General features: G+C 34.5%; 1 protein-coding gene across 2 annotated transcripts in view; it reads right to left on the reverse strand.

Moving 5' to 3' along the window:
- LOC117101837 (glutamate receptor 2-like) overlaps positions 1-12,102 on the reverse strand; it is a 17,185-nt gene extending 5,083 nt beyond the window's left edge. For both annotated transcript variants that reach the window (XM_033241940.1, XM_033241941.1), the window contains exons 1-14: positions 11,990-12,102; positions 8,454-8,618; positions 7,050-7,319; positions 6,457-6,722; positions 5,896-6,057; positions 5,484-5,654; positions 5,097-5,201; positions 3,766-3,897; positions 3,522-3,586; positions 2,879-2,990; positions 2,395-2,748; positions 1,625-1,757; positions 938-1,360; positions 3-157 (exon numbers count right to left, since the gene is read on the reverse strand). In XM_033241940.1, the coding sequence (XP_033097831.1) occupies positions 3-157; positions 938-1,360; positions 1,625-1,757; positions 2,395-2,748; positions 2,879-2,990; positions 3,522-3,586; positions 3,766-3,897; positions 5,097-5,201; positions 5,484-5,654; positions 5,896-6,057; positions 6,457-6,722; positions 7,050-7,319; positions 8,454-8,618; positions 11,990-12,074 (2,598 nt within the window). In that variant the 5' untranslated portion in view covers positions 12,075-12,102. The remainder of the gene's footprint in view (positions 1-2; positions 158-937; positions 1,361-1,624; positions 1,758-2,394; positions 2,749-2,878; positions 2,991-3,521; positions 3,587-3,765; positions 3,898-5,096; positions 5,202-5,483; positions 5,655-5,895; positions 6,058-6,456; positions 6,723-7,049; positions 7,320-8,453; positions 8,619-11,989) is intronic.
- Positions 12,103-14,476: the final 2,374 nt, after the last annotated feature.

Raw genomic sequence — 14,476 nt, forward strand, 5'->3', positions numbered from 1 at the left:
ACCCTGTCTCGCGATCGTAAAGATGCTTTGCTGTCCTTGTAAGAAGCACAGACACACTCCAATATCAAAGCGAAAACTGCTATAACAAATCCAATGTACATGACGTAAAAGACGCCGGCCATCATTACGAAGTTCATCTTACTGCTAGAGGTACCGGCTGTAAAAGTAATGAATATGAATAACATTATTACATTATATATTATGTAACATTAATAACAAGAAAGGTTAAAGGTGGCGGTGGTAATGACGACAATGATGATGATGATAATAATAACAATGGCAATGATACAGCTAATCAATGCCATATGGAACGTGGAGTGGACCTGTACTTTTGGTTAAGGTACCAAATTTTCGAGTTTCGGGATCAATTCCTATCAAGTGCATGACTTGTTCTAAGAACCAAAACAACTCCATTTCTTAAGCCTCATAAGTGAAACTTATTTTATATATCATTGTGTATATAAAATATATGACTGTCATGTAAATGAGATTGTAGCTATTATCATTGACTAATATCGTTATCAGGAAATCTGAAGCTTATGTACCGGTACAAAAAAAATATAGTAGGCTAACCAATATAGTAACATAATGACGTGAAAAATGTCTAGAAAACTGTGAAAAAAACTTTATTAAGCATTACTCAAACTGTGAAAAAAACTTTATTAAGCATTGCTCAAACTGTGAAAAAAGCTTTTATTAAGCATTACTCAAATTGTTAAAAAACTTTATTAAGCATTTACTCAAATTGTTAAAAAACTTTATTAAGCATTACGGTACTCAAACTATGAAAAAAAACTTTATTAAGCATTACTCAAACTGTGAAAAAAATTTTATTAAGCATTTACTCAAATTGTTAAAAAACTTTATTAAGCATTTTACTCAAATTGTTAAAAAACTTTATTAAGCATTACTCAAATTGTTAAAAAATCGTCCTTACATGTACTACGGCTTGGGCATACCCCTCCGAAGTACTTCTCTGTCAGTTCGTCGATGAATCCTTCCTGTCTGAGACGTAAGATTTCCCGTTCGAAGCGAACCTTAAACCGTGAACTCTTTGGTAGACCCAGGCCGTACCCAAGTTTTCCAAACAAGCCTCCGACCGTCATGACGTCACACGGCTCTTGGTTGGCGACGTAATCCAGTACGGACGAGTCCCAAATGAATGAGTAATTGCCTTTGCGGACTCTAGCGATTCCGTCATTTGAGTTTTCAGCGAATGTATTATGCTGGCGCATAAAGTCTGCCATATCCTGGAAGAGTTCCAGTTTGGCGCTCTGGAAATACGACTGGGGTTGACTATTACGAATTGTTCCGTACTTAATCTCACTCTGCTCCGCCAAATCGTCAATTGATCCAATCCCTTTACAACAAACACATTAGGCCTATTAGATATTTAGAAGTACATTAACTGGTCGTGGTTATTGTTACCTAGGCCTACTTTTAATTATTCAAGACAGACTTGCATAAGTGTTTCGATTACAATTATCATTAGGAACAAGACACTGTCTTTTTGAAAATTAGTCTCTTTCAGCAATAGCTTTACAAAGGCTGAATGATTAACAATTTATATATCAGCTTTATCTATCATTATATATCAACAACGTAAGAATTTGTATAAACGTACCTGTATCCATTCGCGATACTGTAAAGAAGGCAGCTAGATTTGCGGTGTATGTGGAAATTATTATGGTGACAGCAATCCACCAGCATCCTGCGACCACGCGACCCGGCGGTGACCTAGATTGAGAATCAGCACCCTACCAACAACAACCAAAGTAAATAAAACAAATTCAATTATTGCTCATACAATGCATCCTCTAATTCGACAAAATTCTAATCCCGAACCTCTCTAATTTCTAGTCCACTTTCTTAAAGAACCTGACAATTTTCAACACTCATCGTGGATACGAATCCCAAGACCACCCAATATTTTAGGTCCCAAATGTGGGTTCGAATTGGAGGGTGAACTGTTTCCTTCACACCTTCCAATTTATAATTTAAAATCAAAACAAAATAATTGTTGGCCAATATTGAAGGTTGTATTTAAAATACTGAATGTAGGAGCGGAGGTTGGCTTATAACGGCTCGGCTCCTAATTCCAAGTTCTTGGGTTGAATCCTGGTAAAATGTTAAGGCCGATGGTAGTTTACTGCTACAAGCAAACCATAATGGCGTATGTATGTGCACATTATAGTTTTTATCAATTAACAGGTTTTGAAGACTGTGGAAGAATTATTTAGGTAATAATTCTTTATAAGACTGTAGACAATATTTATATATGAGTGTCTGCGGATATGCAATGGGTTTTGATATAATCAAACTATGAGAGGTAGGCCTATATTCGATTGGCTTTCAGTGGTGGGTTTCTGATCACGTGCTTGTTTTCCACTTTACCTGTTGGACAAGAGAAGCATAGGAGAACCACAGTGATTGGTACATATTCAGTGCGTTTCTGTTATCATAATCCGACATGTCGTCTGGATCTGAACGCGTCAAGTACGCACCGTAGTAACCATGTGGACTGAGGTAACTGCAAATAGAGATGATGATGCCAACCATTAGCGTCGCGGCGATGACAGTGGTCCACAGCAATGAGTCAAACGGAAGAAGAAAGGCAAACAATTCCACTTCTGGGTATTCGATCTTCATCAGAAATGTCAATCCTAGGTCAAGATATGGCTTAGTGAAATCGATCACTTGTTGTCGTTCGTAACTGATCGTAAACGGAGCGACAGCTATATCTGCTCTCTGATTTACATAAAGATAAATAATTAAATATATAATAGGAAAATGCAAATATTAATGTTGTTAATGATGTTAATTAGTACTACTAGTAGACTTTTGCAATTGCTATTTTCACTAGGTAATTATTACTTACTCCATAAACGAGTTCTCCAACCATACCGATCCATTTTCCGTTTTCGAAAGCTCCATACGTTGCGTCCGGTACTAGCTCAATTTCGTATGTAAAGTTCATTCGCTCTTGTAGTCTACATGTTTATGTAGAAAAAACAACATATTTTAATAAGCATCTTATGTATATTGACGTCATTCATTAGCAACTTTTAGATTTAGATAGAGGGCGCAGTACGTATGCCAAACAATAACATATTTTAATAATCATCTTCATGTATATTGATGTCATTGAATAGCAGCTTTTAGATTGAGACATAGGGCGAACTACGTATGTCACTGCCAGAGCCACAGTGGCTCTGGTCACTGCCAGAGTTCCTGCAACAAGGTACAATATCATATGAACGGAGAGAATCAGTTACGGTACGCACTTATGAAGGCAGGCGCCACTTCTCGTTTGAGAAATTCATTGATTGCTACGTAATGAACGCCTTAGAAAATAGTTTTTCACGGTAGTGTTGTGATGTTCAGCAGAGTACCTTTACGTCGTTTTTATTTATTATGTGTAGGTCGTTGTTCTGTTAGTGAGTTTACTTTTTGTTGGTTTATTGGTTAAATTTACAGCAATTTATCATTTCATAATTAAGCAGTTATGGATTTTACATTACCTTGTGAGAAGGTCAATGCAGAAACCAGAAAAAACTCCGTCTTCATACATCACAAATGGTCGTTCCTGTTAACGAACAGATACTCATCATAAAAAAAATTATCGTTGTCAACATAAACTTGAAATATCCATAATCAAATTGATCATACACGCAATATTTCAATCACTATTGTAATGCTCTGTCATTACGTCAGATCTACCCACAACGTCACAGAATACACGTGATCAAACACACGACAACTTACCACTATAGTGGTGACTTTAAGTGTAACGTTGGAAAGATCAAGTGAGACGTCGACAGGAACTTTGGTTGTGTTACCCATAAAAACAATCTGGCTCTCGTCTATAGTCAGTTCATCATTTGACCACAGTCCAACCTGAAAAACAGAAAATATTTGTTGGATTTAACCAAACACTTAACAAGGCGAGATATAGCAACTGGCTCCAGGTCTCTATGATGAGTTTGTTTTAAGCATATGAGTTATAATAAGAATAATAGCTCCATAGTATTATATTATCTCTATGGTTTGAAGTGTAAACACTTACGCATCGCTGAGGGCGCCATTGAAGAGTTAGAGCTGAGTTAGAGGGAGCAATTGCAATGCTACGAAGTGATGAAGTCATAATTACTGTACAAATACCATAAAGAATCTCTTTGATGATCGCTGAATGGTTTTAACATAATCATAATAAATTCCCAAACATTTTATTATCAATTGTGTGGTCTACCTACCTTTTTGAAACCTTTTTTCTCAAGTAATACAATCGTACTCGCGCGAATAAGCGCCCCGTTTGAATAAGCGCCCTTCTAATTTGAATAAGCGCCCCCTAATAAGATTTTCTTTTTAGCAAGTCAATAATCCAATCAGTCCTGGGACTGTGGTTGTTGGCATGATTTGAGCTGTAGAGTGGAAACACATTCTTCTTCAGTCAATATCAAAATGAGGATATTTCTCTTGGACAGATGAGTGCTCCGATTTCTGGACATACAGTATATTTCCAACTTTAAACTTTTTACATATTTGTCTATGTCTAGTCCTACTCCTCTTTTCCTTTTTTCGACCTTATAAGCACATTCTCATCTGAGTTTTCAAGAAAAATACAATGATCCTGCCATCCTGCTGATCTCAATCGGCCGATGGCCAACAAGTTAACCACTACCCACCACTAATTGCATCTGCTATTTTGCTGTTATGTAAATATTCACGCATTCTTGTTATGAGCCATGTTCTCTGGACGATTATCTTTTCTAACCACCATTCGTAATGTCCATATATAACCTTTTTTTTTCATTCAAAAAGTGCCTCTTGAATTTTAATTATTAAAATAATTTCCCATAAGAACCCCTCGATTTTCATCTATTTCTATAATTTCCACTCTGTTTTCATAAGCTCCCCGTTTGAATAAGCGCCCCTCAGAAAGTGCAAAAAAATATTTTAAGCGCCCGGGCGCTTATTCGCGCGAATACGGTACTGTACAAATATCATGAAGAATCTCTTACATGATCGCTGAGTGGTTTTAACATAATTATAATAAATTCCCAAACATTTTATTATCAATTGTGTGGTCTACCTACCTTTTTGAAACCTTTTTTCTCAAGTAATACAATGTCGAAATCGGTCGACCACGGAGTGTTCATAGTGGTAAAGTTTAAATAATTCATAACACCTTCACCGCTAGACTGTATAAGATAAATATCAACAACCAATGTCAACAATAAATAAGTACCGTTAATAAATGATTTTAAATTATAACTTATATCAACAAGTGAGGAATTTGTCTCCAACATGATCATAACTTGAGAAAATTCTGTTTAGCAAGCATAGAAGTGGGAGGGGTACAGTAATTCAAGGAAAAATTGTCTAAATAAAGGTTCTTCGAAAAAAAAAAGTTTTGATTTTGCTTAAATTCAAGTCATAAATACTTGAATATTTCTATTTTGCAATGAATAAATAAAATAAACCTTTCTGATTTTGTTTAGGAGTTCCTCTCCGTCAGCCCATGGTTCGGCTTCGCTTGTTGAGCATATTTTCTTTGGAAACATGGGTGGTATGAGATCCACACCCTCATCTTTACAATCCGCTAGTGCATACGCAAGAGTAAACACGGAATCGTAAGTTCGATAGACCAAGCCCTGTAAAAAATACATAAAGTTATATTATAGCTTCTCAAATAAGCTTGAACGTTTCCTTTTCTAACCAAACGGTTAAAAGGAATTGCAGCAATGGTCTGTACGTAGCAATACAACTGTTCCCTGTTGCTAATTGTTATCATCTTCATTTTTGCTTTGTGTTGTAATTTCGAATGTTCCAAATGCCTTAAGAAGATCTTGATAAATCTAGTTCCGGCTTTAGTCTAGACTGGAAGCTACCTACCTCAATTGATTCAGGTCCTTTGATAGATCGGGGATATTTTGATGCTTTTTTCCATCTCTTGATGAAGTCTTGAGTGATGGAGTCGTTGCTAATAGCTGGCCGAGTCCCAAGGAGACCTTGCAGGTGAGACGGAACACTTTTATCGCTATCGTATAATCCGTCCTAAAACATGAATGAATGCATATGATGTTATGGATTATATTAAATATTATAGATTTGCTATAAACAGTATAGTTTAAATCGTTTGTAGTAGATAACCTTTTATAACGTCACAAAAGTAAACTGGTTGCGTTTGTAAAAAAAAAGGTGAAAATTCATACTTCTGACTTGATACGGCAGATATAATATCATAGCACAATTTTGATATGCGACAGATAATTGTGCTTTGAACATGGCATAATAATAATAATAAAAATAATAATAATAATAATAATAATAATAACAACAATAACAATAATAATAATAATAATAATAATATTAATAATAATAATAATAATAATAATAATAATAATAATAATAATAATAATAATAATAATATTAATCTTCAAAACAAAACGTTACCATAGCTGTGACACCATCAGTCACCACCCACGCCCATCCTTGTCCCGTCATTCCGAGTCTCTCAGCTTCGAGCAGGACGTACTTTGCGTAGGGTGCCAAGCAATTCAAAATGATAATACGCGCCATTTTATCGTCGCGAATGCGCAAAAGTTGTTCGTGGACTCTAATATTAGCTGCATTTGCGGTCGGTAGAAACTGTTCAATTGTTGCTATGGACCATTGCTTCACCAGTGCAATTTTTTGGAACTCTTGAATTCCGTTAATTCCTATAAAAATTGAAAGGATTTTTAGTGAGACAACGTAGGAGTAATGGAGACTGAAGACTAGTATTTATCAACTTAAGATCTTCAACATTTAGTCAAAAAACGTAGAAGTAATATATAATTAAAATAAAAATGATTTTTTTGTAAACCTATAGGGCCTATTCTTTACTCGGTGATTTTTTTTTTTGTGTCATTTTGCCAATACTTAGATATTGATTTTGTTTTCTTTCGGATGACTTTTGTAATTTGTTAATATGGTTGTTAACTATTGTTCATGGTCAAATCAAGTAAATGTGATGTGATGTTGTGTTTAATGATTATAGTACTCACCATAATCACTAAGTGAAGTCACAATAGCTAACCGAGTCCACTGAAAATGATCGACGAGTGCCGCCAGTACTTTCCCCTGCACGCTATCTGACGCACTCATCTTAATCAGATACGGGAATGTTTTATTGTCCAATGAGAGCGTAGGATCCGTAGCGAAAGGCGCTATGATCGGTATGTGAAGTCTATCGGCAATTGGATAAACCGCCTTAACAGACGAGGAACTAATGGGACCTATGAATGCATATATTCCTTGTGATAACTGATAACAAGCTGCAAAGAGACAAACGGTAAACATAACATTCAATTGTAAGTTGTATAAAACGGGAACGTTGCAAACAATAAAGGTCGAGAACACTGGCGAAGAAAACCTGATCGCGGGGAGCGGGGACAAACGAAAGGTTGAGTGAGGTGTTAAAACATTTCCTAAAATTATTCGAAATAATTTATAGGTTTATATTCTATTATTTCCAACTGTTATTTGACGAACAGTGGACAGGAGAAGACGAGTCAGAGTCAGTCGGGTAAACGTGGGCCCTATTATTCTGCCGTGATACGTATTAATATTTACACAACTAATCAGTACCAATTAATAACTGATAATAATATTAATAATAATAATAATAATAATAATAATCATTGAGAATGTATATAGCGCAAATTGTAAAACAATGTTAAAATCAAATGCGCTTTAGACTGAAGTTTATAATGTTCCCTTAAAAAAATACCGGTAGTTTTTTTCGACGGTTCCATGGAATATCGAGTTACGCAACTAATCAGTACCAATTAATAACTAATAATTATAATAATAATAATAATAATAATAATAATAATAATAATAATAATAATAATAATAATAATAATAATAATAATAATTGAGAATGTATATAGCGCAAATTATAAAACAATGTTAACATCAAATGCGCTTTAGACTGAAAGTTATGACGTTTCCTTAAAAAAATAGTTTTGATGATAGATTTGAAAGTGGATATTGTAGAAGATTGCTTAAATGCAATGGTAGATTTATCTATATTAAAATATACTGTGTGGGACATTCAAAACGTTGTCTTAAATGTTTTTTCTTCATAATGTTTTGCCAAGCTTATAATTCAGCGACCCCACTGTCTCCGGTTAGGTTAACTGATAGGTTCACCCGTCAACGATGAGTGAGGATTAAGAAGGTGCATAAACCTGGACTTAGGTCAGGGGTAACAACTCTAATTGATCTGCAACTGAAAGTGGCGTTATAGGCTTATTATTGAAAATTAATTTCGTCAATAATTGCAATTTATTTTTTTTAAATTCAAAAAGGATGGAGATTACGTGATTAAGTTTCATGGCTCAGACTCACGATCCACCGAAGGCCGAAAACCAGCCATTGTGTACCATGCCAAATGCTAAACCCACCATTGCGCATGTCCTTGAATGTATCTATCACCCCACTGGTTCCATTAGCGATGTATTCTAACTGGACTCCTTCAAATCGTTTTTTGTTTCGATTTATTCGTTGTATCGCCATCTCCACTGCCCTTTGACCTGTTTCCATGGATTCTTCATCGCCAAATAAAGCTCCTAAACATAAAGAAGTTAAATATACAGTATTTATTTACTAATATCTTTAGCCAGGATGACACAATCATTTTAAAGAAATGTTTTTCATTGTGGTCCTGGAAAAAAGAAAAAAATAATAATAATAATATTATTAATAATGATAATAACAATCATAATAACAAAAATGATAAACAACAACAAAAAAATAATGTTAAACAAAACACAAAAGAACACACCCAGAGTCAGGCATTAATAATCATAATCATCATTTCGTAACCCTTTTCCTCCCCAATTCCACTTTTTTTTTCTTTCCTTTTTCATTCTTTTTTCCTCCATTTCCTCTTCAGAAATCACGAAAATAGCATACGCGCGCCCCCGCTTTTGAGATGACGCCGCCATCACTACCGTGTACACGCAGGTACCTCGGCGTCAGTTTGCTGGGCTCCGGTAGCTTCCACCGAGGATAAGCCTGCGGCTCCCCTACCGTGCACTGCTAAGTTGACGGCGCCACCTCAAATAAGGGGGTGCGGCTTTTCAAAAGCAGAAAAACCTAAATAATAATCAGACAAGGCCAGAAATCAATTAAGGGGGAAGAAGTGAGCCTTGTAAGTCTTTTTGAAAGAATAAATTGAAGGTGAGTGGGTGATATTTGAAGGTAATTCATTCCAGATTTTTTCTCCGGCAACCTTAAGACTCGAACTCATTTTATACGAGTTAAATTTAGGTGTAACCACTCGAAGTAAGTTCCCACTACGGGTTGAATGTGTATTAAGTTATGTAATAACAGTAACAACAAAAAACAACAACGACGACAACGACGACGACGATGATGATCATGATCATGATGAATAAATAATAAAAACAACGAAACTCCGCCATATTATAGGCTTTATGACAGCATTGATATCACATGCTATTAGTCGAGAAAGTGTCATTGAAAATGCAGGACAAAAATGTATTTATTCACAAAATTAATGTTATGATAAAAAATGAAAGTAAATGATTTTAAATTCAACTAGATCTAGTAATCAATTGTTTCGTTATGAGTTTTTTTTAAAGTTATTTATTTATTTTATAATTAATTAAATATAAATAATAATTTTATTATACAATTTTCTAAATTTATTTTTAAAACACTTTGGCGGTGATTGTTTTACTAGTGGATGTCAAAGAAAATCTAACACGTCAGTTTATTAAAATAAAGCGAATACTCAGAGGAGAAAAAAAAATATATCAATCGACAATAGAAATCCTTTAAAATAAAAATCAATATGAATGCTTAATTTGATATTAGACTACCGTATACTTTCAAGTGAAAATTGAAATGATACAACATTTACTTATTTCAACAGTCGTGTGCGTGCCGGGTATAGACCTAATTGCTATGTATATTCCATGCTTGGTCGCTCGGTATGTTAACCAACGTTCACAGGCGTCGATGAAAACGCCAGAATTTGACCTTCATTGGTAAACATTAATTGTTGAATATGTTGAAGACTTAATAAAAACAAAACAAAATTATCTTCTCTCTTTGAAACTCGGACGACTATCGATGACGTCGTCACTTATAACAACACAATCGTCCGTACGTCTCCCTTGGATGTGGCAGGTGACAATTAGATTAAAGGGACTTGCCAATGTGTTGCACTTTTTAAAGATTAATGATATCACAGACTAATATTAAAGGAGTAGTACAGGATTACAAAAATACAAATAGCACATCGATTTAATTTGACTTTTTGCTGTTATTCCTGTTACGCTTTGTCCACACAATCACATTTTATGTGACAAATTACTGTTTGTCCATATTACTGTCTGATATTATCATGCCCATATATAGGCACATCACACATTTGTTACAGAAAATGTGATAATGTACACAGATTTAAAGTATTAAACGTCAGATTATGTATGTTATTCTTGAATATGATCAAATGAAGTTTAAAATACAACCACGATGGCCTGCATCACATTCTGTAGCGTCTGTTACATACTCTCTTATGACAAGCATTTATTGAAGAACCCGGTGGTATCCATTTTTTAATAACATACTTATAGAGGGTGACCCTTCCAGCGTATTCAGAAGACTGACTGATATCAAAGAACTTAAATAGCAGAAGAATGAGCTGTTCCGCGTATTTGCATTAAAATTGATGGAACATCCACCCTCCCGCGAGCGGGGTAAAATTTGACCATTTGACTGAGTGGAGAAAATACAGGAAACAAACGAACCAACATCTTTACTACTGTATTGATGTATAGCGCCGCCGCGCGGTTGGGGTAAAATTGCTCTCCGTGTCCCCACAATCTATTTCGAACGGATGTTCCACTATATTGGGAAGTTGCTCTATCTTCTGATATTTATTATCTTTGCTGATATTATATTCAGGGGCCCTCTTAAATAAATAAAATAACGTGATGCTTTAATCAGTGAAGTCTTTTTATATCAGGCTTAAGGAGTGGAGCTGTTTTTAGTCTTTCTGTCACAGGAATTGAACCCAGGACCCTGATTTTATAAGGCAAGCATTAGACTACTAAGCTATTCAACTCTACCTAGTTTATTGAATATTCTGATTTGGTAACCTCGTTTTAAGCATGTACGGTAATATTTCAAAGTCCTCACACTTACAACATTTATTATTCAAAGAAAATCTGATGAATAGCTTATGATTCCTGTCTCTTTTTTGTTCATCTGTAAGAATCAAGTATGGTTGCTGTCTATAATCATACTTGCTTTGTTTTAGTAGGATTATTCATTCCCATTACCGCAACACCAGAAACTTAATTCTTATATAAATAACTCTAAAGATGATCTTGCGCAATAAATGTTAATGCGCTCGTGTGGAAAGATGAGACCGCTGTTTCCGTATTCACAACTACAAAAGTAAACTTCACACTCACATTTTGATTCGCTAGTAGTAGGCCTATAGGTTTGTTTTAGAGCAATTTACATTGTAAGTGTAGTAACACTGGCTAATGTTTTGCTATCATAGTTTAATTTTTCTGTTATAAGAGGGGACCATCTGTGTTTGCTTATCATACATACAATACAGAATAGTGTACATATGATTTCGTGCGCGCATGTGCTATACCTGAACCAACAGCTTAAAGTCGCGCCCGAAGAACAAGGAAGGTATGATCATAGCAGTTGCCAAGGACACAACGGCAGCTAGTAAGTTCTCACACCAAAGATTAATCACTATACCACTTCGCTAACTCGCTCTCTAAAACTGATCAAATATTATTAATTATTTCATTTTTTTTCGGCGTTACACTGCTCGGGTATTGGAAATTCACGTTAAATTTAATTATCATACATATTTTAAATAAAATGTAGGCCTACTTTAATTTCCGGACCTTTCAATTAATAAGTAAATGTGTCTGCTACTTACCAATCAGATATTTTCGTGAGTAACAACAACTTACAAACGAAAAAATACAAAGAAAGATCAACGCTTTATCTCGCTGACGCAACATCTCAAATAGTTAGTTCATCTATATAGACAACGAAGATAATGGATGGGTTGAATTAAGAGGAGTGAATTGAAACATCAATAGAGGGGGTACATCTTATTGTAACAACTGGCCACACGTAGCATAATTATGCTTTGTAGTATAATTTAGACCCCTGTAGCATAGCATTTATGCTACGCATAATTTCACCAAAACCATAGCATAATGTCGCATAATTTAGGTTGACATTGAAAAACATTTTAAATAAAATTATAAATATTAGTTATTAGCGACATTCACGGATACGTTTTTTCAGGAACAATCAGGCTCGGTTGTGTTAAGTGACATTTTTTTTTTGATTTTCACGTTTTGGGCAATCACATGCATTATTGTTCGTATTTCGCTGTTATTGATTATTTATATCAAAATATCATGGATAACCAAACAATTTTTAAATCCCATGTATTAGATCTAGCTTGTTCATACGTCGATCGCTGTTATTGATTATTCATATGAAAACACAATTAACCAATTGAATTTTCCTTGCAAAAATCCCATGCATTATCTAGCTAGTTCATACGTCGCTGTTATTGATTATTCATATGAAATCACAATTAACCAATTGATTTTGTCTTGCAAAACTCCGTCGGCTTAAAACATTTAAAATAAAATCCCATTCCGAGGCAAAACAACGTATCTACATCGTAGATACGTTGTTTTGTCCCGTAATCCTGCAGTTACGTTGTTTAACCACGAAAATTCACTGGATTTTAATGATTGTGCTTCAAGATAGGTTGTGCTAATCCCGCAATGTTTCATTAATGAGATCTGAAATTTTCAAGTTTCTTTGAATTGTATAATATTTAAATAACATGGTAATAGGCATATCCGATGTCTAGCGTAGGCCTAAACAAGTGACTATGTGAGTGTATGAAAAATATGACTAAACGCAAAATTGTGAAAGAATAAAGAAGGAAGAAAAGGAAAGCGATTTGGAGCGGCCGAAATATTTTCCGAAAATATACAATAGGCCTAGTAGTCAATATGCTATTATTGCATTACGTTTTTGTAAACAGTTTTGGGCACTAATCGTCAGAGGTATTGGTGCTATGCCTATTTCTATATTATTTAAATATACAATTTTAATAGATAAGATTAATTTAATATGGACATAGTTCATAGGCCTACTTAAACAATACATTAAATTTAAATATAAATATAATAACGTTAACGAATAAATAACAATTACGAAAACGTGTACATAGTATCACTATACTACAATAATAAGATTAATATTTTTCAATCTTTATTCAATTTTATATAGCCGGAGTTAGTATTAACCTAGGCTACTATGGCTAACGACAGGTACGCTTTCTCCAATATAAAGGCTTTTTCTATGAATGGAATTACCTGTACGAAACACGCGAGCTCCTGTAGACCATGCCAGTACCGTTACGGTACGATTTTAATCGTGCGGGAAATAGGGCCTATCCTCAAGACACATTCTTATATATTATTATTAATATTATTTTTTAATTAATCAATTTATTTATTTATTTTAAATCGTTTAATAATTTTCATGTGTAATATATAAAAATAGTGGAATTATGTAATTTATTAAAAATATATTGGTACAGTAGTACCGGTATGTATATGTAACGATAAAAACAATACGATAAATACAAAAAGTATGACATTTAACAGTGAAGTAAGAAGGAAGAAAAAGAAAAGAAATTACGGAGTGGCTCAACATTTTTTTCCGAAATTTGTATATAAAATGAGTATTTTTTTTAACAAAATTTTTGGATAATAATCGTCAGAGCTACATGTCCATACAAGCCTAACCACGTTTCACTGTGGAATCGAAAATAGCTGGATTCTGCGTCAGGATAATCAAATAGGTGAAAAACGGTTGGTACCGCCTACACATAATAGTACAGTATATAATGTTAGAAGTTAAGTAATTTATGACGATTTTGAATTAAAAAAAAAAAGTGTAGCGTTTCCATAATGAGAGAGAAAAATATATTTTAGTTTCAACTAATTGACGAAGGCTGGGAGGGTTTTTCTGCTTATAGACGTCTTACTCTATTATTATCCCATAATAGTAACCAAGCGGCTTTACGGGGTGATTGTTGATGACAAAAGTAGGCCTACTATATACGTGTAATCATGTACGAACCAAAACCAACCAAAACTCATCAGTGTTAAATACGGATACAGTATGGATATATATACGGCCACCGTGGATATAATAATAAATTTTAGCATAATTTCACGTTAAACCAAAGATACTAGAATACAAGATAGAGTTCTCGCATTGTAAAAATGAGGCGGAAGTCGTGCCCAACGTAGGTGGCGCCCTTCTTTTTAACCATGCAAGTGTCCTATACTTCGTGCCCAACGTACAGGGCGCCCTTCTGTTG

The sequence above is a fragment of the Anneissia japonica genome, unplaced genomic scaffold (genome assembly GCF_011630105.1).
Source record: "Anneissia japonica isolate Jap-2015-1 unplaced genomic scaffold, ASM1163010v1 scaffold4988_len2956909_cov206, whole genome shotgun sequence".
NCBI lineage: Eukaryota > Metazoa > Echinodermata > Crinoidea > Comatulida > Comatulidae > Anneissia > Anneissia japonica.